The sequence below is a fragment of the Camelus dromedarius genome, chromosome 11 (assembly GCF_036321535.1).
Source record: "Camelus dromedarius isolate mCamDro1 chromosome 11, mCamDro1.pat, whole genome shotgun sequence".
Lineage (NCBI taxonomy): Eukaryota > Metazoa > Chordata > Mammalia > Artiodactyla > Camelidae > Camelus > Camelus dromedarius.
The window spans coordinates 49,413,635-49,440,755 of record NC_087446.1 but is presented as its reverse complement, the minus strand read 5'-3'; the positions used below and the strand labels follow the sequence as shown (position 1 = coordinate 49,440,755).

Sequence of the window (27,121 nt, the reverse complement as noted above, 5' to 3'; positions counted from 1 at the left end):
GAGCAATTCCCGGTCTCTTGTAACGCGCTTCTTTACTCGGGAGCCTGCCCCTTTAAATACGCCTCTGTCGGAGGCTAGTGTAAGACTTCCGAGCATGCGCGCAGCGTAGTGCCGAGGGCTGCCTTTCGCCTGACCGTGAGGTACGGGGGTTCGAGCTTCTCGTGCCTCATGGGGTGTGTGTACGGGGCGATGACAAGATTGGCATTGGGACCCTCACCTTTTGCCCCCAAGAGGAGGGCGACGTGAGCTAGTATCGCGAGCTAGTATTGGGACAGCGCGGGTCGGGGAGGAGAAGAGAGCAGTGGAGCTGCTGGCTGTGTCTGCAGATACTTCTGGGCGCGCCCGAGGGCTGCGGGCGGGAGACGTTAGTCCTGTGGATTGGTGGCCGAAATGAGACGTAGGCGTGAGTGAGGCGGAGGAAGGAAGAGGAGGCGCTACTATCCTCCTGTTCTAGCATCCTCCCGGAATCTTCCCCAACCTTGGGTGGCCAGACTGCCCTCTCCCTGTGCGGCCCGCACGCTTGTCAGCACGTCTGAGGCATAGGAACACTGAACATTTGCGCTTATCTCCACATGGGTTCCTTGGCTGCCCTCCAGCACGGTTCCACCCTTACTAAGAGGCTTGGTTGTAATTCCCTCATCGTTGTATTCTCCTCAAGTTATTCTGCCTATTCCACTGGCTTAAAATGTCTTCGTATCTTCTTCCTTTAAAGAGTAGGTCGTCATTCTTCTCAAGGCCAGTCCCGCCGCTGAGCTCTTGATCACATCGTCTTGCTCTCCGGCTCCTCTAACTCTTCATCAGATTCATCCTGCTCAGTGCCGTTAGGCATCTTACTAAAACATCTTTTTGCATTATGTCATTTTCCTTCTCAAACACCTGCGGTGGCCATCCATTGACTACTCACTGGATTCTAAGTTCTTGACAAGGCGTGCAGTATCTCACCTAGTATCTCACCTAGTTTGGGACTCATCCAGCTGTATTCTCCAGAACTGTACTAGAAAACGTTTTCTCCCGCTGCTTTGTATCCGGGCTGTTCAGTTTTCTCTACCACACTGCTTATCTTCTTTGTGCATCACTTGTGATATGTCTCTGCCTCATGCCTGTCTCTTGAACTGTTTTGAGGACTTGGTCAGTTCTTACTGGTTATCATAGGCAGAAGTGATCCCTTCTTCCTCTTCTCTCTTACAGCTCTTATTTTGTACTGATTGTTTAATTTTTTCAACAGGCAGTGTTGACTGTGTGCCTACTATGCTTGATACAAGATCCTTGCTCTCATGGAGCAAACATTCTAGTTGGAGTAGTTATACAATAAACAATGAAGGGAATTAATAGATAGAAAATTGCAGAAAATTAAATAGGGTTTTGTTAAAAATAATAGCTTGCTGGTTTTTTTGGATTATTGGTCCGGAGAGACCTCTTTGAGGGTGTTATGGGGAGGGACCGATTTAATCAGTAGGAACAGTTGGCACAGTGGAACTGAAGAAGGCCAGTGTAGCTGGAGTATAGCAGGGAATGGGGAAAGGTACAAGATACATTTGGACACTAGACAGAGTCCAGAATCTTAAAAGTCTCTGGAAACCAGGGTAAGTAATTTGGATTTTACTATGTATGTGGTTAGAGGGTTTTAAACAGGGTTGTGGTATGATTTAATTTTCATTTTAAATCATCATTCTGGGCACTATAGAAGGACTATAGTGGACTGGTAATAGAAGCGGAGATTAGAGGCCTTCCCAATGTATGAGAATTTCTAGAATGAAGTACTAGGAAGAAGGGATAAAAGGACAGCAGGGGTAGTTAGAGAGCCAGAGGCTTAAAGTTGATGCAGTTTTTGGTGATGAGAAAGTCAAAGCTATGACTGAGATGAAATGAAAGGGACTTGAGGTTGAGATTGAGGAACTGTGGAATTAAACGCATGATCCACGTGGGTGGTCGTGGAGGTAATGCTGGATAGGAAGACAGTAAACCAGGTATTAAAGTCCACAGTGAATAAAGAATTGTTCTGGGACCAGAGAGAGGATGACAGCAAACTGTAGAGCCTGATGGCATGAACCTCAAAGGAAATGGGATTTGGGGAGATAGAGGAGAAAGGAATGGCTTGGAAGGAGCAGTGGTAAACAGATAGTATTTACAACCTCCAGGTCTGGAGGTGGATTTGAAAGGAAAAGTAGCCAGTGATTCCCACATGGCATATTAGAAAGGATGGTGGGGGTGGGTATGCTTGCTACATTGGCTCAGATTAGTAACACACACTGTAGAAATGGGAAGAAGGTCCAGATGATGGTTACTTACCTGGAGAGTGCATTTAACGCAAAAAACTGAGTGGTACGGGTCCTGATGCTCCACTTTACATGATGGCCATGAGTTGTGTGAAGAATGAGTGAAGGTTTCCCCAAAGGACTGTTCTCTTGTCTACTGCTTCAAGAGGATCTCTTCTCTCTGATGCCAGAGAGAGATGACTGGAATTTTCCTCCAGGTCAAACTCAAAAGTTTGTATCTGAGCTTTCAAGAAAGCTTAAGGTCCAGGAATAATTTAAGCCTACCTTGAAGCATAATCACATTGCAAGTTGGTTTTAGAACTTCTTTTACCCATCAATTTGGACTCTCTTCCTGTCTTCTCCTCTTGCCTTCTCCCATCCTTGTCCTTCCATATATAAATACCTAGCCACAGATTCTCTGGAATTGGAAATTTTAGGTTTCAGGCATGGGTTTTAGACAAATCATTGTAAACAGCCCTATGTTCTAGTCTCTTCTTTGTAGGCCTACAAATAGAATTTTAAAAGTGAACTTGAAACTGACCTATTTTAATCTCGTAATTTTAATAGCTGGAAGCCCAGAGTAGGTGAAGAGTCAAGTTGTAAATCACCAGATATACCAGAAAAAATTTGCCTTGTTAATTCATCTTGGTATAAGAGAGTCAAAATGTACATGATCTATAGAAAGAAATTAAATTATTAATGCCTTTTAAGGGGACTCAGAATTGAAAGGGAGAAAGAGAATTAAATAAATCCTGCAAATCTATTTCTCTTTTGTTATCCAGAGATTTTCTTCCTGGTAATTAACTGTCTCTTTGTTTCTTTTGTAGGCATTGTTACTTAAGAATGGAAGAGGATACAGATTTTAGAATCAGGTTTAGTTCTTTGTGTTTCGTTACTGATCACGTTGGATTTCATGGCACTATAAAAAGCTCGCCAAGTGACTTTGTTGTTATTGAGATTGATGAACAGGGACAGTTAGTTAATAAAGCCAGTGATGAACCTATTTGCAAGGTTAATAAACTACTACCTGAGCCAGATACTTTGGCTAAAAAACCAAAACTAGAGCTTCAAAATCTGTCCTTTGAAGAGAAAAGCAGCCAAGAAGTCAGTACTTTGGCTGGGTGCTCCGATGATGACCAAAATTATGAGCCTGGTTCAGAAAAGGAAGATACTATCAAAGATGGGACTTCCACATGTGAAGAAGAAGACATTGATGTATTAGGCTCCTTGTTAGGTGAAAAAACTGATGAATTACTGAATCAATTTGCCTGTGATGTAAAAGAGAAGTGGAATTCTAAAACTGAGTTAATTGGATCATCTCCTGAATTCTCATTGGGCAGAATCCTTGACAAAAACCAGAGGGCTGTTTTGCATAGTGCTGTTAGGCAGAAATTTCCTTTTTTAATAACTGTAGGAAAAAACAGTGAAATTGTTGTAAAACCAAATCTTGAGTATAAAGAACTCTGTCACCTAGTATCTGAAGAAGAAGCATTTGACTTTTTTAAATATTTGGATGCGAAGAAAGAAAATTCCAAATTTACCTTTAAACCTGATAGAAACAAAGACCATAGAAAAGCTGTCCACCATTTTGTCAACAAAAAGTTTGGAAATCTTGTGGAAACTAAATCTTTTCCTGGACCAAATTACAGTGCTGATAATCCAAACGTAGTGATAACCGTAAGATTTCGTGAAAAAACACACAAACACAGGAAAAGGTCTCTTGACTGCCAGGAAAGGAAAGATATCTACACAGGTAATTTGATAAATCATTACCATTTTCTTAGATAAACTTAGTTAAAATTGTGTGAAAGCTGAATAATTTCAGATGAATTAAATAGACTTATTCAGAGGGATATTGGAAACGAATGTCTAAATCTGTTTTTTAATGGAAGATAAAGGCTTTCAAAATACACTAATTGTAAAAATTAACCTTATTGATGAAAGCATAATTGACACACGTTTATAGTTAACATAGTCACAAACGTATAAGGTTGAAGCAGTTATTTTGTGCTTAATATGTCTTATGTGAGGGGTAAATCTTGACTTCGTATTTTGAAAGTTATCTTACTTAAAATTAAGTATTTGGAGAGAGTAGACTATGTTTGCGATGCTTGGGAAAGTGGAGAGAACACCTTGTAATGTAAAACAGCTGGGCTTCGCTGCCCAAGGTAAGGGACCTGAAACCTTGCAGGGGGTTCCTTCCTTTGGCTCTGTCAGTGTTTTAGAAAAGAAGTTCTCAAACTTTAGTGTGCATCCTGATCACCAGAAGGACTTGCTGAGAGAGATTTCTGAGCCCTGTGCTCAGAATTTTTTGATTTAGAAGATTTGGAGTAGGGCTTTCGCAAATTCCCAGTTGATGCTTTCTCGGCTGGTCTGGGGACCACCAGTTTGAGAGTCACTGTTTTAGGGACTACATTCACTTCCTAGGATGGGATGGACCTGCTGAAATCTCACTCTACAAGATCAGCTGACCAGGTTTAACTGGCCTGTATCCTACATGAAGGATGACAGGTGTTTCAGATGGTCGTGTTTTTTTACGTCAACAGCAAAGCATTGAGGATAAAAGCAGCAACCCAGATGTGCACACATGTGTGTGGTGCAGAAACAGGGTTGTACTATGTAGGGACTCTGTGATGTGAATGAAGAGTTTGGACCTTGGAGCTATGTGGGTTTTATTTCACATTATGACTTTAGTTCATAAAAAAATTTATGAACTTTTCAACATCTTTAGGACTTAGTTTCCACAGATGTAAAAATGGAAAGAATAATACCATGGGCAAGTTACTTAACAGTTCATAACTTTTAGTTGTACTTCAAAAATGGGGAGTAGTAAAGCCTCACTCATAGTAATACCCTAAGGATTAAATGAAATAATGAATGCAAATGTTTAGTACGTAATCATTATTCAGATGTTGGTGTCTTCTCTCTTGGAAATTTGTCTGGTTGTGGGACCTGCCTTTTCCATGAGAAAGCTGCCAGTATAGGAATTGACACATGGGGCATGTAATAAATAAATAAATCTATTTCGAAGGAAAAACAAAACTTAGTTTTGCATGTAGCGGGGAGAATTGCTGATCTATGATTTAAGCAGCTATAGGTTTTATACCACTTGAAATTCTAACAGTATTTGAATTAATGAACCAAAAAATTGTGGAAACTTTTTCTGTATTAGTTTAAACTAGTTTTATAGAAACTGAATAATTGGAGAGATATAATTAAGGGAGGAATTGATGGTTCACCAGAGGATGGTATAAAGACACATGGATACTTACAAGTCCAAGAACAAAGAGAAAAGACAAAGATAAACTCAGCCTATCCCAGATTTTGCTTTGGCCAGCCTTTTGTAAGAACAAAAATAGCTTATATGTAAGAAAAAAATCCTTAATAAGTAAGCCTATCTAAAAAATAGAACACTGAAAAGAAAATTTTTATTTTTGTTATGAAATATACGTAACATAAAATTTACCATTTTAAGTGTATAGTTTAACCATTTAAAAGTGTACAGTTTAATGGCATTGAGTTCATTCACATTGCTGTACCTCTATCACTTCCATCCATCTCCAGGATCTTTTCATCTTCTCAAACTGAAACTTCATGCCTGTTAAATATAACTCTCTTAGCCCCCACTCCCCTCAGCCACTGACAGTCACCATGCTGCTTTCTGTCTCTGAACTTGACGGTTCTAGGAATCTCATACAAGTGGAAGCATACAGTATTTGTCCTTTTGTGATTGGCTTATTTCACTTAGCTTAAGGTCTATAAAGTTCCTCCATGTTGTGAATCTGTTAGAATTTCCTTACTTTTTCAGGCTGAGTGATACTCTGTTGCATGTATATACCACATCTTGTTTATCCATTCATCTGCCAATGGATGTGGTTGCTTCCATCTTTTGACTATTGTGAATAATGCTGCTATGAACTTGGCTATAAAAATATCTGTTGAAGTTCCTGTTTTCAGTTCTGTGGGGTATATATTCCAAAAGTGGAATTGCTGAATCATACGGTAATTCTGTGTTTAATTGTTTGAGGCAGTGCTATACTGTTTTCTTAGACACTTTTTTTGAAGAAGGAGTTGTATGAAAAAATGTAAGCATCCAGTGAAATTTTCATTTTAGGTGTTGTATTTCTTAGCTCTAGAAGTTTTATTTGATTTTTTTTTAGATCTTCAATTTCTTCTTATGTTCATGTTTTCCTATAATCTTTGAGCCTATTTTTAATGGGTCTTTAAAAATAATTGTCTGCTAATTCCATCTCTGTTGCTTCTGGTTCTGTATCTGTTGCCTGACTTTTATTTGGTTCATGGGTCATATTTTCCTGCTTCTTTGCATGTGTAGTAGTATTTTTTGGAGGTCAAACATTGTGAGTGTTACCTTGTTGTGTGTCTTTGTCTTCTTTTAGGGAGTGTTGAACTTTGCTTTAGCAGGAAAGAGGTAATTTGCAGATCCATTTGAGGCTGCATCTTGAGTTTTATTAAGGGAACTCCAGAGTAGGCTTTATGCTAGGGCAGTCATACACCTCTGCTATGTGTCCAAGGAGCTTATCCACACTGGACCTGATGCAGATGAAAAAAAATGCTTAAATTTGAGCTGATATTTTAATGGGATGAGCCTTTGGGACATTGGGAAAGAATGAGTATATTTTGAATGGGGGTGAGACATAAAGTATTAGAGCCAAAAGATGGATTGTGGTTCTCAACATCCGAGAAGACACTCAGTAATCTTCTCGTGGTATGCACACGGTGGCATATGTGACCAGTGGAAACTGACAGAAGTGATGGTGTGTGACATCTAAGACTAGGTCATGAAAGATATTGCACTTTTGCTCCTGTTTCTTGGATTGCTCACTCTGGGGTAAGCCAGCTACCATCCTGTGAAGATACTCAGGCAGCCCTCCACATCTAACTGCAGCCTCATGAGAGAGCCAGAACTGGAACCACCAAACCAGGGTGCTCTTGAATTCCTGACCCACAGAAACTGAGAGATAAGTGAACATTGTAAGCCAGCAGGGTTTGGGATGGGATGACTTGTTACACAGCATTAGTGAGCATTTAGTTCTAGGCACATGCAGATTACCAGTCAGCAACAAATTCAAGGGATCACGTAAGGCTTCTGAAACTTTCTCTGCATAGCCTGCTTTTACTCTGCCCCATGAATTCCAGCTCGCTGGGCCTTCCTGAACTCCAGCCTCTCGCCTTTTAACTTGGCAAGACCACTGTGCTCTACCTGGATTCCTCCTCCTTGCTCTCTGACCCGAAGACCACCTCTAGTCAGAAAACCACGGTATTTTAGGACTTACCTCACTTGTTTTGCTTTCCTTTGGGTGCTAGTTTTGGGCTGTTTATAGTCCAGTGTCTAAAAACAGGTGTTTTATATGTTTTGCCTAGTTTTCTATTGGTTTACATTGGGGTTCAAGTCTAGTACCAATTATTCCAACATGGTATGAGAAGCAGAAGTCTCTAAAATTGAATTTTAAAATTTAGTGTAGTTGATTTTCTTTTAAAATACTTTGGGTTATTCCAAGTGATTAAGAAAATGTAAGTCTCATAAACATAAATTTGGTGACTTTTAAGTTTTCTTATTTGTTCCCATATTACTGACTAATTTAGTGAGATTTCAGTGTAAAAACACAAATTTAAGTCAATTAGATATTTTTAATTGGAATTACTTAAGTCTCATTATCTTAAACATTTCAAGTACATAAGACCCAGATTCATTAACACAAATACTAAGAATCGTGGATCTGATTATCTTAAATATTTCTATTCTAAGTTCTATATCTTCATGGATAAAAAAATGCTTATGCACTAAGGCTGATCTTCAGCAAACTGGTATCATCTCAAACAGTTTGGAGGTTCCTTCTTAGATGGCTGAGTTTGCCTAATGACCTGTGAGTAACACACGCAGACTGTCAGGGACAGATTTGACACATTGGACTCTGGTTATCAAACACGTGATAAGGATTGCTCTCCTAGCCTTCTTCGTTTATGTAATAAACTTTCCTGGTCTATTTTTCATGGTTTGCAACTCTTGGCCAGGCTACTGCAACACTTTTACTCGTAAGATATTTTAGTGATGACGGTCTAGTCTGTAGATTTGGTATATTTGAAGAACTGCTGTATTTTTTTTCACATTGTTATTAATTAGTTCTCAAATTTTTGGTTCCAGGATGAGTATAGCTCTTAAAAATTATTGTGACCCCCAAACAGCTTTTGTTTATGTGGTAATTGTATTTAAACTATTAGCAATTTAATACAAACTTTTAAAAATATAAATTTACTTAAATTATCTCTTTTATTTATGGATGAAGGTGGTCAAAAGGTACAAGCTCCCAGTTACAAAATAAAAAGTCCTGGGGATATAATGTATGGCACGATGACTATAGTTAATAATACTATACTGTATATTTGGAAGTTACTTATAAAAAGTAGATCTTAAAAGTTCTCATCACAAGAAAAAAATTTTTTGTAACTCTTTGATGAATGTTGACTTGACTTACGGTGATCATTTCACAATATGTACAAATATTGAAACATTGCAGGTTTTTAAAACTTACATAAATGGTAATTTTTTTTGAAACCTGCTATTCTCATGTTTTTAAGATTATTTATATAGAGGTATATAAGAACATACAGATCCTTCTTTTAAACAACATGGTTTCTAAAGTATGGATGTTACAGGCTTTTGTTTTGCTATTTCACACATTCAGAGATAGATAAGATAGATAGACAGACAGACAGACAGATAGAAAAATTTCACATCTTTCTACTTCCTGAGTCATGTTTATGCTAAATAGTCATTATTCTTAGAGCACTTGTGAGAGAGACCCTTATAACTACTGATGGCAGTTATAACAGTGGAACACAATAGAAATTATTCTGCAGAAAACCCCTGAATTTCCTTTCCACGATTGGCGGGGAAAGGGCAGTGTTTTGAAGCATCTTATACGTAAGTATTGTGGACTGAGGATGGAGGTATTCTGTCACTGTCACTGCCGGCTGGTTATATAGGCCATCAAGTTGGGGGCTTTTTTGGTGGCAGTTGTTTCTGGGCTTATTCCTCTGTAATCTCCACTCTCTCATCTAGTGGACATTTTAAGTACCTACCAGGAAGCAAGCACTGTTTTATTTACTGGTTTGCTGGCCTGGAACTCCCAGTCATGGGGTGGATGAACGTAAAGAAGTAAATTATAACATGGTGTTCACCGTCATGATATAGATAATGAAAACGCGTGGAGACATGCAGGTTTCTGACACTGGCTCCTTGAAAAGTTCGTTTATTCAATACTTACCACGTGTTTAGCTGAGGACATAATGGTTAATAAAACAAACGTGATCCCTGCTTTGGGAGCATTCAGGCTTGAGAAGCTGAAAAGAATTTGAGGGAGAACTGTTGTGGCTGTTGGATCTTAAAGCGGCAAGTACTAAATGGAGGTTAGCACATGTTTTAGACAGAGGAACTCAAGTGTCAAAAGCACAAAGCTGTGGAAGGCTCCAGCCCCTCCAATGATTATGAGACGTTCTCTGTGTTAGGACTGTAGGGTATAGGAATGGAAGTGGCACATGTTAGGGTTGTAGGATATAGGAATGGAAGGCTAGAAATGTAGATTGTGGCCAATATGAATGCCAAATTAGGGAATTTGGAGTTTGCTTTTTTCTGTAAGCCTTTAATGAGCCAACTAGCATTTTAAAAATGAGAGCAGAAATCCAAAAAGTTTTATATTTAAATGATTTTGTATTTTGACTTTAAAATACTCCTTATTTAAAGCAATGATTTGGTTCATTATATTGATCTGTTAGTTTGCTAAGAATGTAATTGATATATGTTTGCTGCTTTTTTTTTTGTAATCGGGGATATTGTTTTTGTTTCAGCCTTTACCCTACGAAAAGAAAATCTGGAAATGTTTGAAGCAGTTGGTTTTTTGGCTATCAAACTCGGTGTGATTCCTTCGGATTTTAGTTACGCGGGACTTAAAGACAAGAAAGCCATCACTTATCAAGCAATGGTTGTTAGAAAAGTGACACCAGAGAGGTAATAAGATGCTACAGGATAGAACTTCATTTTCTTATTGCTTCAAATAAATAAATATTAAAAACTCAGAATAATACTGGGAGCATATTAACCTCATTATCAATAGTAAATTGATTACAGACTTACAGCACATTCTGCATTAATAATACAATTTTCTTCTAAAGAGAGTTACGTCTTAAATTTACATTGAAACTATAAGTCGTTTTAGGGTAGAAATTTTGAGAATGGATGATTTTAAATGATCTAAATTGTTTCTAAATATCCTGTTCTATATTCATATATGTATTCAGATTCAGGACAGTGTCTTAGAAATCTTTTTTTCTAATTACTATACTACTTTATTCTTTTCTTGTCATAGTTTCTTATATTTAAAATAAGTCCTTGTTAAGTAGAATGTAAAGTACTCATATTTAGCCTCCCATCAGCTTAATCAAATTTAAAAAATATTTTTTGTTATTGTAAAAGAAGTACATGTTCACTATAGAGGATATAAAAAATAGAAAAAGTATAAGAAAGAAATTAAATGTCACTAAAAATTCTGTTACTCAGAAATAACCATAATGACATTTTGATGTTTGTTTCCTTCCAGACTTTTTCCAGAGACTAGACTACATACACATGCTATACATTTTTTTAATATATGTGAAAATCATACTGTATGTGCAATTTATATTTCACTTATAAAAATAAAATAATTAGTATTTTCAATGAAAATTTATGTCATGGAATATTTCAAAATTAGGTTCATTATATAGACTGATATGTTTAATATTCCCCTATTTTTAAATATAGAAATGTATTCCAATTTTTCACTATAACTACTATTGTGATTAATACTATTGTACTTAAATCTGTGCCTTATGGATACTTTCCTTAAGATAAAGTTCAAAAAGTTGAATCATTGGACCGAAGTTCTGCCTAACTTGATGTAAATACTGATATATTAATCTTTAGTCACTCAGATGTTTAAATATCCACCATTTGCTGGTAGATGTTTCTAAGCTTTTATATGAGGGGCAAAAAAAATGTTTACACTTTTGTCTTTGTGGCCAAGAGGTGCAGGATAGTGAGAGAGCATGACTCCAGATGTTAAAAGGTATTTAGATGTTAAAAACTAGTTTTTAACCATCAAAGACAAAACATGTTATCAGTTTCTAGGAGGAGAGAGTACTTTGATTTGGTTTATGGGTCCGAGATTTTAATTACCCTTCAACTAATAGTGAGATTTTAGCAGAAGTAGAAAATAACTCTATTAATATAATCCTATGATAATGGTTTTTTAGTGTACATATGTTGAAATAAATGAAAAATGTATTTTTGAAATATCTTCCCAATTTTTGTTTTGGTATTCTGATATAAGTGGTCATCTGCCAACTGTCATTCAAACCTTATTTAAACTAATTTCTTCTCATTTTAACGTTTTTAATGTAATTTTTAAACATGTTTAAACATTTAAACTAATTATTTAACTGTAAAGTTTAACTGAGTCTGTGTCATTTATCATTTATAGGTTGAAAAATATTGAAAAAGAAATTGAAAAGAAAAGAATGAGTGTATTTAATATTCGGTCTGTAGATGATTCCCTTAGACTTGGCCAGCTCAAAGGAAATCACTTTGATATTGTCATCAGAAATTTAAGAAATCAAATAAATGATTCTGCAAACCTGAGAGAGAGAATTTTGGAGGCAATAGAAAATGTTAAGGTAAGAAAACTCCACTTCTAAATAGAGTACTTTAGGAAAATTGCTATAGTCCCTCTCTACATTAGAGCAAGAAGGGAGATTTTTGTTTTTCTTCTGTACCTTTTCTTTTTATACGCATGTATAATTATTTTTTAAATGATAATTAGGGCCATTTGGCTTATTTTTTATTTTCTTAGTACATTTTTGTATTGAAAAAAGCACAACTTTAGTGTAATTTAAAAAAATGTGTAGATTTCCCTAGGTAGGGGACTGTCTGTATAAAAAGACTTTTTTTTTTTAAGTATCTGTCATATAGAGTAGTATTTTAGGCAAAGGAACTGATTTGGGGGAACTTTGTTCAATAATTCTTTTCAGAAATCTTCAGTAAATAGTTTGTACAATACTTTTCAGAATTACACACAGTCTTTTTTCTTTTCAATCTAATTTTAAATTTGTTTCAGCATATACAAATGATAAATCATATATATTTTATTATGTCTTACAGTAAAAATTACTTACTGTAAGTTTTTTCATTTTTCAGTTTTATTAGGTAGAATTGTTACAATTTGCGCATATACAATATATTGCATGTAAATACATATACACAATATACTGCACATATTTTTAAAGTTTACATATGTACTGTTCATTGTTTCTAAGAACATTTAGAGCTTTAGCTTTTTAAACTTACATAGTTATCAAAGAATACTTACCATAAGTTTTTAAATGACATTTGCCAGGCATCTAAATATGCACATTCAACCATAGCCTTCAATCTTATTGTCTAGACTGCGGGTGAGCAAACTTCTTTAAAAGGCCAGATAATAAATATTTGTGGCTTTGTAGTAATATGGTCTCTTTTGCAACCATTCTACTGCTATTGTGTGGAAGCAGACATGGACAGTACATAAATGAATGAGCATGGCTGTGTTCCAATAAAACTTTATTTGCAAAAACAGGGGTTGGGCCAGATTTGACTTGTGGGCCAGTTAATAGTTTGCCAATCCCCGTCAGACCAGTAATTCTCAACCTGGGTGCTTTTAAAAAATCTCAGCAGTCTATCTCTACTCCCAAACCAATTAAATAAGAACATTTGGCAATACAGCTTAAACATTAGCATTTTAAAAAAACCTCTAAGTGATTCTGCTCTACAGCTAACATTGAGAAACACTGATCTAAGTTTCTGACCACAAAGACCTTTTCACACAATTTTATGCCTCTCTAGCAGGATAACAAATAAACAGAAACCAAGTTTTAATCAATATTATGCTTTATAGTCAGGAAAATATCTTCCAACTAAAGATTTTAAAAATATATCACATTAACCTGTGATAGGTGTTCCCTAATTGTATACTCTTTATATGATTTTTTTCCTTTTTTTCAGATCTACTTAAAATTCTTTTTTTTTTTTTTTTTTTCTGAAAAACTGTTAGAAAATTATCCCTTTAAAAAGGGAGTGGGGTTTTCTGAACTCTGACAGCATTCATTGCCTGTCTTTCGTTTGGCCTTATGGATATACAATTGCCTATTTTGAAATCCCCAATAGGAGTAATCTTAGCTTTAGCCAACTTTCCTTTAGTTCTTACGATGAGGGGAGGGAAATTGAAAAGTCCTGAAAATAAGTCTTTGGAGTTTTGGTTTAAAAGGTTATAACTCTGATGGCTATAAACCTTTTGTTATAACCAAACCTAAGTAATTTGAAGGGGTACTTAACACTCTTCTGGTGCTTGTAGGATATTGTCTAATATTATTTTTACAAAATTGAAATAATTAAAAATATTTAACTCTAAGATTTAATATAGGGAGTCCTTCTTCTGTCTGCAATTGATTTTTGAGAATGGCAAGAGGTTGGGACACAGTTCCTTTTGTACCAAGCTGCTAACAGATTGTCTTAGCATCTTTTGTTGAACAGTCCTGGAGTTACTGCTGAATAATAATTGCTGGGTGAATAAATATATATTCTCCTCATCGAGTGAGTGTAGAGGACTCTTATCTTCTTTCAAGAAACCACCTGGGCCTGGTATTGGCTTTGTGAGAACACATGTAACCACTGACCAATGTCTTTAATGGTTACAGTGGTAAATTACAATTTTCTATTCCTTCTGAAGTGACACCATGCCATTGTCTTGCCCAGGCTTCAGAAGAACAGAGATAACAGACAAACCAGGAGCCAGGGCTTGCTGTGTTTGAAAATAAATCTGTTTCTTATTTCAAGCATCCCCAGACAGCAGAAGTGTCTCAAAGTCAAAAAGAGCTTCAGGGCAAAGAGCAGATCCAGTACTAGGTAACCAGTTCATCTCAGTTTTCCCAGAACTGCCCTGGTCTTGGCACCAAAAGTCTGATGTCCCAGAAAACTCAGTAATGTGAATGGAAAGCTGTCGTATTTTTAAAGCTTTTCCACTTATTTTCTGACATTCAGTCCTTTGTTCTTTTCCTTTCTGTTCTTTAACTGCATAGCATTTCTCAGTCCATTTGGTCTCCATGTGTATATTGCCAATGACAGGATTCTTTTATCAAAAGAAATGGGAAGAGAAAGACTTGATTACATATTCTGGTGCAGTAATTGTATTTATTTGTCTTAGTTTGGGGCTATAACAAAGAACCATATTCTGGGTGACTTTTAAACAGCAGAAACTTAGTTCTCATCATTCTGGAGGCTGGAAGCCTCAGATCAGGGTGCCTGCATGGTCTTCTTACTGTATTCACACAGGGCAGAAAGAGTGAGCCAGCTCCATGGCATTTTCTTATATGGGTGCTAGTTCTGTTCATGAGGGCTCTATTGTCATGACCCAGTTACCTCCCCAAATCCCCACAGCCAAATGCCATCAGACTGGAGGTTAGGATTTCAACATATGAATTTCGTCAGGGGTGGGGTGAGGGACACAGGCATGCAGTCCATAACAATACATTTTTAATTAATTGATTTTTTTTTTGTATTTATAGAGTAAAGGGTTTGTGAATTACTATGGACCGCAGAGATTTGGGATGGGAAGGAAAGTTCACACAGACCAAATTGGATTGGCTTTGCTGAAGAGAGAAATGGTATGGATTTTTAACAGGTGATTCTATCTGTCTAGTCAGTTGTATTAAATAAGCCAGCTCCTTGCTTTCTTAACCCAGCATATAAATACATGTATACAGACACGTACATGTACCATATGCTACATTAGTGAACATTTACGGAGCAGCCGCTATATTCTTGGTATCATGTTAGAAGAAAGCAAACTGTGTGAGAGGCCTCTGTATTTAATACCTGTTTACGACTTAACAGGGAATTGACCAACAGTCATCAGATTCTTACTGATCTGAATAGAGGATTCAGAGGAAACTTACACCCTATAATTGCAGAAATCTGTTATCAGATATTACAAAAGATAGGAATTCACCCAAAGCCAGAGACTAAAAGGGGAACGGCAAATTTGGAAAAAAAATAATCTGGCTCGTTTCAAACAAAACTAAAAATGCATGTCACAAATAAGAAGCCTCATTTGCTCAATTATTACAATTACAGAATTTTAAATATATATTTTGTATCTATGCAGATGTAATTGCCTATTATATATATATGCACATATATTTTCACACTGGATGGAGTGCACATAATAGAGAAAAACTACAAAACTATGAAACATATATTTGAGCAAATGGAGGATTATTCGTTCAATTGTGTTTAATATGTTTTCTTGGGTGGAAGAGAAAGGAACAGTAAAAGCACTTGTGAGAAGCACTGTGCGTGTGAACAGCGCCCTACACAAGGAAATGAGGTTGAGAGCTGATAACAGAGACCATCTGCAAATCTGTAGTCAGTTCTGGGCTTCACATTTCAGAGGGATATGATAAAGGGTCTAGAAGCCCTATTGATGAGACATAATTAACTGAGCAGTGCTTTTTGGTCTAGAAAACTCTGAAGAGGAAATTATAAAGTATTTGAAATTTTGTCATACAGAGGATTTTAATAATTTGAGGTCTGTGGAATGTGTCATGAGTTCTACTTGAATTCTACCATTTGTCAAATATGTCACTGTAGACAGGTTAGTTGATTTTTCAAGCCTCGGTTTCCTTATCTGTAAAACAGGGATAATGTGTATTTTACAAGATTTTTGTGAGAATTAATGAAATAACTTCTGTGAAAGCACCTGGTATAATGCCAGGCTCATGTAGACAAGTGTTCAGAAGTATGATTAGACTGTTAGATTCTCTGGTTTCACAAAGTAGAAGTTCAAGGGGCCAAGTGTTAGCTTAGCGTATGGAAGACTTTTCTAACAATTGTCCAAAGGAATGGGCTTCCTTCACCACCTCCTACTCCAAGAACTGGAAATTCCTGTTTCTATCACAGCATTTAAACAAGCTGGATGGCTACCCCTTCAGTGGCTACCTCTTTCAAACTCCATATTCTATGCTCCTAATTTTTTTTTTTAATTGCTAGAATGTTAGTTATCAGTTACTGCTGTGGAACAAATTACCCCCAAACTTGGTGGGTTAAAAACACAAGTGTTTATTATCTCACTTTTTCTGAGGCTCAGGAATCTGGGAGCAGCTTCGCTGGGCATTTCTGCATCAGGGTCTCACGCATTCGCGGTTACCTGTCAGCTCGTGTCGTCTCTGAAGGCTTGCCTGGGAATAGAGGCCCTACATCCAAGCTCGCTCCTGTGATTGTTGGCAGGAACCTGTGGTTTCTTGGCCATAGTGCGTGGTGTGGCTTCCCCCAGGGAGGAATCCAAGCGCACAGAAGAGTAAGAGCGACAGCAGAAACCTTAGTGTCTTTTACAGGCTGATCTTGGAAATGACAGACCTTCCCTTCTGTGTCCACTGGCCACACAGAGCAGCCCTGATAAGGGTGGCAGGGGGCTGCACCAGGTGGTGGCGATCACTAGGGGCTGGCCTTGGGGCTGCCTCCCACAGCTGGAAAGGCATATTTTTTCCCCCTTGGCTTGAAGCATCCCCTCCCCAGCCTTTGCATTCTTTATATGTCAATTTAAATTCTTGTCTTACTCCCTGTGAATCAGTGAATTCCCCTTATCTTGTAACCTCACAGCTTCTTGGACCTCCATCTTAGATTTGATTATATTTTATAGTTATTTCTTATTTAATCTTTTCCAGTAAACAGAGACTATGTCTCTCTTGCTCAAAACTTTATTCCCAGTACCTATACAGTGTCTGGCACACAGCAAATGCTTAAGAATATTTGTTTGAATGAGTGAATACTGTAAAAGATGAATGAGTGGGAAATTAAGTGGAATGCCCTTTTTTAAGGTCCTTCCTACTCTAAGACACATCCTTAGAAATAAAAAAATTGCAGTGTTGGAGACAGTGGTAAAATGCAGGAACTAGTAGGTACCTTTTTTTTTTTTTTTAAAGGAACATGTTTAAACCTATTCAGGTTTTAAAAAAATATTAAAGTTGTCAACTGTTTTGTTTTTTTTTTTTAAGATTTTGGCACTTATTTTTAAGACCAAAGAATTCTGAGACTTGAGAACACAAATGGAATTAGTGGCTTGCCATTTCCCTATGCTTTTTGTTGTGTATGTTGGTCAAGTCTCAATTTTTGTCATCACTGCATACTAGCGTTCCTGCCTCGATGACAGAGGCAAAGAAGGACAGAAGTATGGAAGTGATGGGGGAGCACTTTTCCAGTTCCTAATATTTTAAACCTATGTATAAAGTCAGTCTGTACTGAAGATTAATTCTACATTTAGCATTGTTTAACTTTTGAACGCTTAAAGATAAAATTGCAATGTCAAATAGCATTTGTTAAATGCCTGTTCTTTTTAGATGCCAGATAATTTGTACTTAAAAAAAAAAGTAAGTAATTTGTCATTTTCATTTAACATATGTTTGATTTTTAAAGGTGAAGGCTGTAAGATTATTTCTTACACCAGAAGATTTGGATGATCCTGTAAATAGAGCAAAGAAATATTTTCTTCAAACTGGTACTTAAAAGTTTCTTTACCTCATACATAGCCATGAAGTTACAAAATATAAATGTTATATCAGCTGGAGAGCATTCGTTGCAACATAAATGTGATAAGAAATAGACTGGAATATACTGTGTATTTAAGCATTTTTTTAAGGACAAATATTTTCTTTTTTTTAACATTTTTTATTGATTTATAATCATTTTACAATGTTGTGTCAAATTCCAGTGTTCAGCACAATTTTTCAGTCATACATGGACATATACACACTCATTGTCACATTTTTTTCTCTGTGAGCTACCATACATTTTGTGTATATTTCCCTGTGCTATTTCATTACATGCCCTGCGCACTCCATTTTGGGCCAGATCTCTGGGACTTTTGTCTGTTCTAACTCTTGCTTGAGAGCAGGAGTGAAGGGAAAGATGCTGTCTGGGTTTTTCTTGCCCGGAATTCTCAGAGGAGATAGGAGTTCCCAATGCTAAGCTGGTACTGATGGAAGTACAATTCACTACAATCAGAGGAGACTGCAAAGTAAGCAAAGATACCGAAAAGACAGTTACGAGATTTAAATAAGGTAATAGATAGAATGCTCTTAAAATAGTGCCTGGCACACACTCGATACTGAGTACATATTGCTTGTATTTAAATAATAATAACAGCAACCATAACATTTTAGATTCATTAAAATATGTGATCTACATGTATGTGCATACTGAGTTTCACTCACATTGAAAATAAAGGATGTCAGTTTTCAAATACCTCCATTTGTATTTTTCATTGTGTACAAATTACATATATGTAATTATTCATAGGAGAAAACTATTTTTATGCCACACCAGAATCTGTAAACAGTGTGTTTCAATTTGTTCTGAGTAATCTAAGTAATACTAAAGAAAATTCAAAGTGAGTTACTTGTTTGCATCTGCTGTAGAACCCTGAGAAGATAATTTCCTTATGGCAGTGATTCTGAAACTTTAATGTGTCTGAGAAACCTGGTGTGTTTATTAAAATGCTGATTCCAAGGCCCTACCTGAATAAGCGCTTTTGTCACAGAGTCCAGTAATCTAATTTTAAAAAGCATCTTACTAGTAAGACCCAATAGGGTCTTTGAAGGATGCAGATGTCAACCCTTTCTTATTCAAAAAATTCTGTGTAAAATGTCCATGATAGCTTTTTAAAAATCTCTAAGCTCTGGGGTTTACTTAATGCTTTTTTTAAAAAGTCCTTTAAATAACTGCAAATTAGTTTATCTCCATTCTGAAGTTGGAATGACTTATGTTCTTTTTGCTGTTTTTTTTTTTTAAGCAGGGAAAGTGAATGAACCAAACGATTAATGATCATTATTAAAAAAAAAAATCTTTTTAAGTGGAGCCAGGTTTATAGTTAAGGCCCAGCATTACCTTCATCTTCAGGTTTGCAGGATAGCGCAGTTCATTTAGAGAGCGTAATAAAGTTCTTTGTCACTGGCCTATCAATAAAAGCAGCTGACCAACTGATTTTCTCTTTATTGCAGAGGATGCCAAAGGCACACTTTCACTGATGCCCGATTTCAAAGTTCGGGAGAGAGCACTGCTGGAATCCTTGCACCGCTTTGGCATGACGGAGGAGGGCTGCGTCCGGGCATGGTTCTCTTTCCCCCATTCTATGCGCATATTCTACGTTCATGCATACAGCAGCAACATTTGGAATGAGTCAGTGTCTTACAGACTTGCAACCTATGGGTCACGAGTAGTGGAGGGTGACTTGGTCTGTTTGGATGAAGATGTTGACGATGAGCGTTTACCGAACAGTAGAGTGAGTATCATTTCATCAAGAGGAGTTACCCCACCGGAAACACTAATTTTCAGAAGCTCTTATTTTAGAAACAGTTTAAAAACATGTCTTTTCTTTTCCTTTTTTCTTTTTTAACTTAAATTTGCTCATTTCCTGCTTCTGCTTTGCTGTCAGCTGAGGCAAAACATGCCATTAAATGGAAAAAGGAAAGTAGTCAGCAGTATGAAGTGAAAGTTACAAAGACAGTAAACCTTCCTTTAAAGAACACGTGCTTTAAAAAATTACACAGGTAATGCACAAAACAGTCTCCTTAAAAATGAAAATCAGAACATGATAGATGAAGATGTCATCCCTGCCACCACTCTGCTGTGATTCCCTCTGCCGCCCCCAGAAAGTCAGCCTCTGGTTTTTGGCATATTTCCTCCGAGACCATTTTCTATGCTTGCACTTAAATATCCACAGTAAAAGAGGATTTGTATTCTATTAATTAACAATGAGAAAAGAAAAAGTAGGGCTTAGAGTCTCAAAACTTAAAATACAAAAAGGAAAAAAAAAAAACCAAAATTTTTATAATGATGGTATATAGGGCATGTAATGTCGTGTGTGTTCCATTTATATAAGTGTGATTTTACGACTTGCTGTTTTTCCCTCTCAACAGTATCTTAGAGATATCTATATTAATGAAATGTAATGTATATTATAGAAGTTGATCCTTCCACTTTCTCCCTGTCCAACTAGTATTTTTATAGTATTTTCATCTCTGTGTGTTTGAATTTAATAATCAAATTGAATTCCATAAATCATATAAGGAACTTCATTTTTTAATATTGTCATGCAAAAAGAACAGACTGTTATTCTTCATTATTATCTAATTCAGTTTCATAAATGTGTGTCAAAAATGAAAGAAGGGGTTTGAGTAGGGCTTTCATATGTAATGTCATAAAATCATTGAATTTTAGATTTTCTAATTCCCATTTTATAGAAACAAAAATTGAGACCCAGGCTGGAGAGGAGACAGATTAAGTGACAGATAGCAGAATTAAAAAGACCCAGCTGTCTGATTCCTAGCCCAGATTGGTCTTGATTGGAAAAATCGTGGAGTGTAGCCAAGATCCAGCATCTCGAGATAGAGTATAGCCCAGTTTTTCAAAAATGGAGACTTATAGGCTCTGAACTTGCCATAAAGGAAGCTTTATCTAAATTAATGGCAGAGTTCTAGATGTATGAATTAAGAATTTTTTGGTTTCAAGTAATGGAAGCCCATCTCAGACTAACTGAAGGAAAAGCAGGGAAGTATTAACCCTCATAACTGAAAGTGCATGACTGAGTCAGGCACAACTGTATCAAGGGGCTTAAGCAGTGTTCTAAAGCATCCTTCTCATTTTCTTCATCTTTCAGCTCTGCTTTCCACTCTGTTAGATCCATTCTCAGTTTCTTCTCCAGAAAAGAGAGCTTTTCTTTCCCAATGGTTTCAGTCAAAGCCATGGAATTGAGTTTCAGTGGTTAGGAATGACTTGGCTTGAGTAACATGTCTCCAACCAATTATTATGGACTGGAGTATGTGATTGGCAAAGCCTTGTGTTCTAAGCACTCCTTCCTGGAACCATCCCACGCAAACCACATTTGAGAACTGGGAGGGGAGCTCTCAGGAAAATGCAGGTGCACGACCAGGAAAGAGGGAGTCAAGGCTGAATAAGCCAGGACAACAATGTCTGCTTTACTACTTTATTAAATGAGTGGCTTATGAATATTTAAATAAGAAAGTGGGCTTATGAATATTTAAATAAGAAAGCGATCACCAGGAGCATATGTTGTTAAGAATGGTCATTTAGCTGAGACACAGACTCTGAAACTGTGTAAAAACAAATCTAGTAGCATCGTAGGTTTTATTTTACCTCATGTGAATGGAAGAGGAAATATGTCAGTTGATCCCTTTTTGATAAATAATGAAAAATCATGTTTTTTTTTAACACCTTTCAGAAAACATGTCCATTTAAATATTACTAATGTGTAATTATTATTTAGTAGGTCAGCCATTGTTAATTCAGATTTTCGGAAGTTAAAGGTTACTTTGACAGGATGTAGGAATAGTCTCTGAAATACATGTGTCTTGTGAGATTCCTTTGTTCCAAGTAACATTTACAATGATAGGTTATGGTGATTTAACAGACCACAAGAAAACAAGAAAATGTGTCACACTTATACCAAATTAAGGATATTGAGTTATGTTACTGATGTTTGCAACTTTAATTTTAACACTCTCTGCCAAAATAAATTTTATTCCTTTTAACTTAAAATGTGTGTGTGTATATATATATATATATATATATATATATATATATATATATTTATATATATTTTATATATATATATATGTTTATTATGTACAGTTAATTCCACTGTTTTGGCTGCAATAAAGTTGATTTTGAAATTTAAAAAATGATCAAGATGGTATCTACTTTTCTTTCAGGAGATGTAGGAGAAAAGGGCATTTTCTCCTTCACATCTTACAGAATTTCCTTTTAGCAGCAAAACATGTCTATATTTCTAAGGTCAATCATTTCTACCTTATTAGTTAGCACTGAGGAAAGAAAAGGCAGGACTTGGAGGGTCAAGGCATAAAATATGAAAAGGAAAAAGACAGACCAGGATTTCTAATAAATCGTACATGGAACATGTCAGGTTGTGCATCTACATTAAAAATTACAGGAAACTCTAGAAAACAAATGAGTCCCTTTCTGGTAGGATTACTAGGCTAAGAGATATATCTTTACTTCAGATCACTTGGCAGATTCTCACAATTTTTATGTGAACAAGATGGAGAAATGTGAGTTAGACATTGAGAAGGTTAGGTGAATTCATATTTGTGGAGCAACCACACAGCAGAAGCATGTTTGTTAATTTCCTGACATCAACCTGGAGGGAGTTCTCTAAAGATAAAATACGGTGTTCTGTACTTGACCGTTTTTGGTCAGTATTTTCATAAATTGCTTAAATTACAGGATTGTAGGTATGCTTATAAGTTTGTGAAAGACAAACAGCTGGAAGCGATGGTGCAAGAGAGATCATAGTCCCATGTATTTTGGTCAGATCTCATTTGGAGTTTTATGTCCGTTTCTGGGTGCAGCAGTTAAAACGGGGCATTTGCCTGTAAACAAACAAACCCCAAATGAAAAACCAAAAAAGAAGGGGCATTGTTGATAAGATTAGGGAGAATTGGGAAAGCAAGCAGATTTAGAGATGATCTAGACCTGATTTGATATGATGAATGCTTTAGGACAGGGAGCGTGTTGTTGGTCCTTATGGAATGATGGTGGCTGCTTCATACTTGAGCTGTTAAGTGCTGTCAAGAGCTGTCAGGAAATCCCAATGATCTATTCTGTGATGTCCTCGAGCAACATTTCTCAAACTGAACTTACCACATGCCTCTTTTTTGCCCCTCACATGTGTGACACCTGTTCCTATTCTATGAAACATATTTTCAGAAGCACTACTTCTCGTAGAGTGTTATAACATTGGTTGGGGACAGAGGTCGGCAGGGTGGTTTCACGGAAGCAGGTTTTTGATTCAGCATAGTGAGAAACCACTTTGTCATTTAGAAAAAGGCTACTGGTAACTGAGGTGAAGGTATCACTTCAGAGTGTTAAGCTGCCCACTGTGTGCTCCAACTTCAGTTATCAGTGGTTAAAGCAGGAAAGAAGCAGTTATCTGGGGTTGAATAATAATTAACATTATTAAATTTTAAGTAGTCTGCTCCTCTAGAAACAGATGGTGAAAAGGTCTTGTTTAAGCATTTGTATATTCAGTTAATGAGCCAAATAAGACATAACAAAGTTAGAGAAAACTGAGGGAATTTGGAACATTTGATAATCATCTGTATTTTCATCATGTTTTTAAAAAACAGGTTCATCTAGTAACTGAAGAAGAGGAATCAGCTAATACGTATACAATACATCAGGTAAATATACTGAAAAATTAAGACCATTTAGATCTATATATAGACATTGTGCCCAAAAGACAAAATGTTGACCGGTTCTTCTTTTTCTCCCTACCACTTTTAATTCAGGTATAATTTGTATACAATAAAATTCACTTTTCTTGGTGTACAGTTTTACGAGTTTTGATAAATGTATAGTCATGTGACTGCCACAGAAATCAAGATAAAGAACAGTTTCATCTGCCCCCCAAACTTCCTGTGCCCCTTTGTGCTCCCCTCAACCCGCCCCTGCCCCAGCCCCAGCCCCTGGCAATGACTCAACTATTTTTCTGTTCTATAGTTTTGCCTTTGAAAGGATGGCATGTAAGTGGAGTCTTGTAGGATATGGCCCTTTGTGTCTGGCTTCTTTCAATGAGCATAACGAATTTGAAACTAATTCCTGTTGTATGGATTTGAGTTTTTCACTTTTTTCCTTTTCCTGACTACTTTTTGGTTCCCATTCAAGGAAAATGTCTGGAAGTAAAGGAGGAAACCCCCACAAAATGCAGTGTTTATTCATAAGCAGCTGAGAAAATAAACCTTATTTTTGCTGCCTCTTATTTACTTTCATGTTTTTGGATAAGAAGGATGTAAAATCATCTACCAAAATACTGGTTTTGTGATTGAGCAGTAGTGGTTATTCTTTGCCTTCCAGAAAGAAGATGCGTTTAGGATTGTGTGACTTCACAGAGATGAAGTCCCTGTTGGCTAATGAAATGTATCTGCAACTTCTTGTTCCACCTCTTGTACATTAACAGCAGTTTGTCTAACAATACCTGACTTGAGTTGGTTACCTTGGTTATTGAGTCCTTCTTGATTTTAGTTAGCTTTTCTCTTTTCTGGAAGCACAAAAAACAGTCAAAATAGGTACTTTTTAATAGCATGTTTTAGGCTGATCATAATGTTTATATCCCGAGTCTGTTTTTACAGATCCAGGTTCCAGTTGTAAAAGTAAATTTAAAAGATGATCATATATTTTTCTGAAGGCTGTTTCATGTATTTTTTCCCCATTCCCTTGTACAGGTGGTTCTTCCAGTGCTTGGATACAATATTCAGTACCCAAAGAACAAAGTAGGGCAGTGGTACCAGGAGGTACTGAGCAGAGATGGACTACAGACATGTAGATTTAAAATACCTTCTCTGAAACTGAATGTTCCAGGATGCTATAGAAAGCTTCTGAAACATCCCTGCAACCTCTCATACCAACTAAGAGAAGAACGTAACGCTGATGTCAAAATAGAAGGTTCCCACATCGATGAAGCGACTTTATCTCTTTTGATCTCTTTTGATCTTGATGCTTCGTGTTATGCTACAGTCTGTCTGAGAGAAATAATGAAGCATGATGTTTAAAACTGATAGCCTTGGTATGATCGTGTATGTGCCACTTTTTGAAGGAAAAGGAACTAAAATTTCTTGAGCATCTACCATGTGCTAGGAACTTTATAATTGTTATCTCCTTTAATTACACAACATCCTGATGAAGTAGGAATTTGATGCTAACATTCCAGAGGACATGTAGCTGGTAAGTGGAAGGATCTGAATTTAAGACTCCAAAGCCTGTGTTCCTTTTATTATCTGATGTCTTAGTGATCTTTGTTCTGTGCTATAAAAGTTATAGTATTTCTGGACTATTAGGAGCATATAATGCTGCAAGAGAACATTAAAGAAGATAACATTAAAGAAAAACATTTTTGGAATAATATTTATATCGTCTACCTCCTTGCTTAGAATGTAATGAAACTAGGTTTTAATGAAAGCATATGGCTGGAGAGAAAGCTAGATGAAGCATTTCGTTAAGTATTGTCATTCTTTTTGATTTTTGAGATTATTGATCAGAGCAATACATCAGAGAAATATAATCTCTCTCTTTATGACAGGAATGCCCAGGGTCGTTGACCCTTTTATGAGATAAATAATCTTGAATGAAGATTAAAGTCAAATTTTTAAAATAAGTTTTTTTCTCTTGACGTACATTGACCCTCTACTTTTTTGTTATTTTTGTTCTGTTTTCCAAAGTAGATCTTTAGAGTCAGACAGATCTGGGCTCAGACTCCAGCTCTGACACTTAACTAGTGACTTTGGGTGTTACTGATTCTTTTTGAGGCTCATTTAAGGAATCAAGACAGCACTGACATCATAAGCAAAAAATAATAGAATTATCTCCATCTTTTTATTTTGCTAGAGGAAGAAAACATTTTACCCATTTCAAAATTTAAGTATTTGTTGGTTTAACTATCCCACATCATAAATCATCCTTAACTGCTTTGTATCAGTTAAGTTTGGGGGGAAGTGGGATATACTGATTGGGAAGATCTGAGCATTCTTTTATTGCTGGTACCATTATATAATGATGAAATTTAAAAAACAGTAGAGAGCATTATATATCTGTAATGTGGCACTTTTATATACTTGTCGGTCAAACCATTTGGGGTATATTAGCTTAAGGAAGTTAAATTCAAAAGAAGGAAAAAAGCCAAATGCAATGCAAAATTTGCTTATTGCAACATTTTTCTACATAATGAAAGAAATTAGAAACAGTCTGAAAGTCCAGCATTAGGAACTAAAGTAAGTAAAACGAGATGTAACAACTTGATGTCAGGACATGTAGTTATTAAAAATGATGATGAAAGGTTTTAGGTATGTGAGAAAATGTTCCCCTCAAAAGCAGAATGTATTATATTATAAATTCAGTATATGCACTGAATGCAGCTTTTACAGAGAAGCACTTTAATTTAACATAGTGATGAGAAGCATAGATACTAGGGACAAACTCCCCTAGTTTGAACCTTGGCTCTGCCACTTACTGCTACATGGCCCTCGGCAAGTTGTTTAAGTTTTGTGTGCTTTGGTTTCAACATCTGTAAAACAGGGATGATAATAAACCTATCTCTTAGGATTATTGTGATGCTTTGCTGAGTTAATATTATGTAATTTTAGGAAAGTGCCTAGCACTTAGTTATTGTTAGATAAATGTCCACAAATGCAAGTTTGGAAGGAAACAGAAAAAATGAAGATGCCATTCTGTTAAGATCATAGTGGAGCATTCACTTCTGGCAGCAGGCAAGGGGGCCATGACTGTGTCAGTTATAAACGCTTGTTAAAAATATTCAGTCATGAGAGAGTGGCCAAGATGGTGGAGTAGAAAGATCCTAAACTCACCTTCTCCCACGAGCACACCAAAATTACAACTGCAGAACAGCCATTGATGAAAAAGCCTGGAACCTACCAGAAAAGATCTTTTACAACTAAAGATATAAAGAAGGAACCATCATGAGATGGGTAAGAGGGGCATTTGAAATTGAGACTGCTATTAAAAAAAAACTCATGGTAACCACAAAACAAAAATCTATGAGATATACACATGAGAAAGAAAAAGAAAAACTACTAAAGGTAGTCATCAAATCACAAGAGAACAAAAGAAGAAAGGAGAGAAAAGACCTACAAAAACAAATCTAATAAAACAATTAACAAAATGGCAATAAGAACACATC

General features: G+C 36.4%; 1 protein-coding gene across 3 annotated transcripts; it reads left to right on the top strand.

The window, feature by feature from the left end:
- Positions 1–45: 45 nt before the first annotated feature.
- PUS7L (pseudouridine synthase 7 like) lies at positions 46–26,521 on the top strand. 3 transcript variants are annotated; one of them, XM_064491788.1, is made up of 9 exons: positions 46–140; positions 3,083–4,008; positions 10,122–10,281; positions 11,792–11,984; positions 14,907–15,005; positions 17,812–17,893; positions 19,395–19,675; positions 23,559–23,612; positions 24,654–26,521. In XM_064491788.1, the coding sequence occupies exons 2-9, from the start codon at positions 3,099–3,101 to the stop codon at positions 24,978–24,980; spliced, it is 2,106 nt and encodes a 701-aa protein (XP_064347858.1). In that variant the 5' UTR covers positions 46–140; positions 3,083–3,098; the 3' UTR covers positions 24,981–26,521. The 3 variants fall into 3 exon arrangements, with proteins under 3 accessions (XP_064347858.1, XP_064347859.1, XP_010987878.3); XM_010989576.3 differs by lacking the exon at positions 46–140 and adding an exon at positions 814–1,583; XM_064491789.1 differs by lacking the exon at positions 3,083–4,008 and having other exon boundaries at positions 111–140.
- Positions 26,522–27,121: the final 600 nt, after the last annotated feature.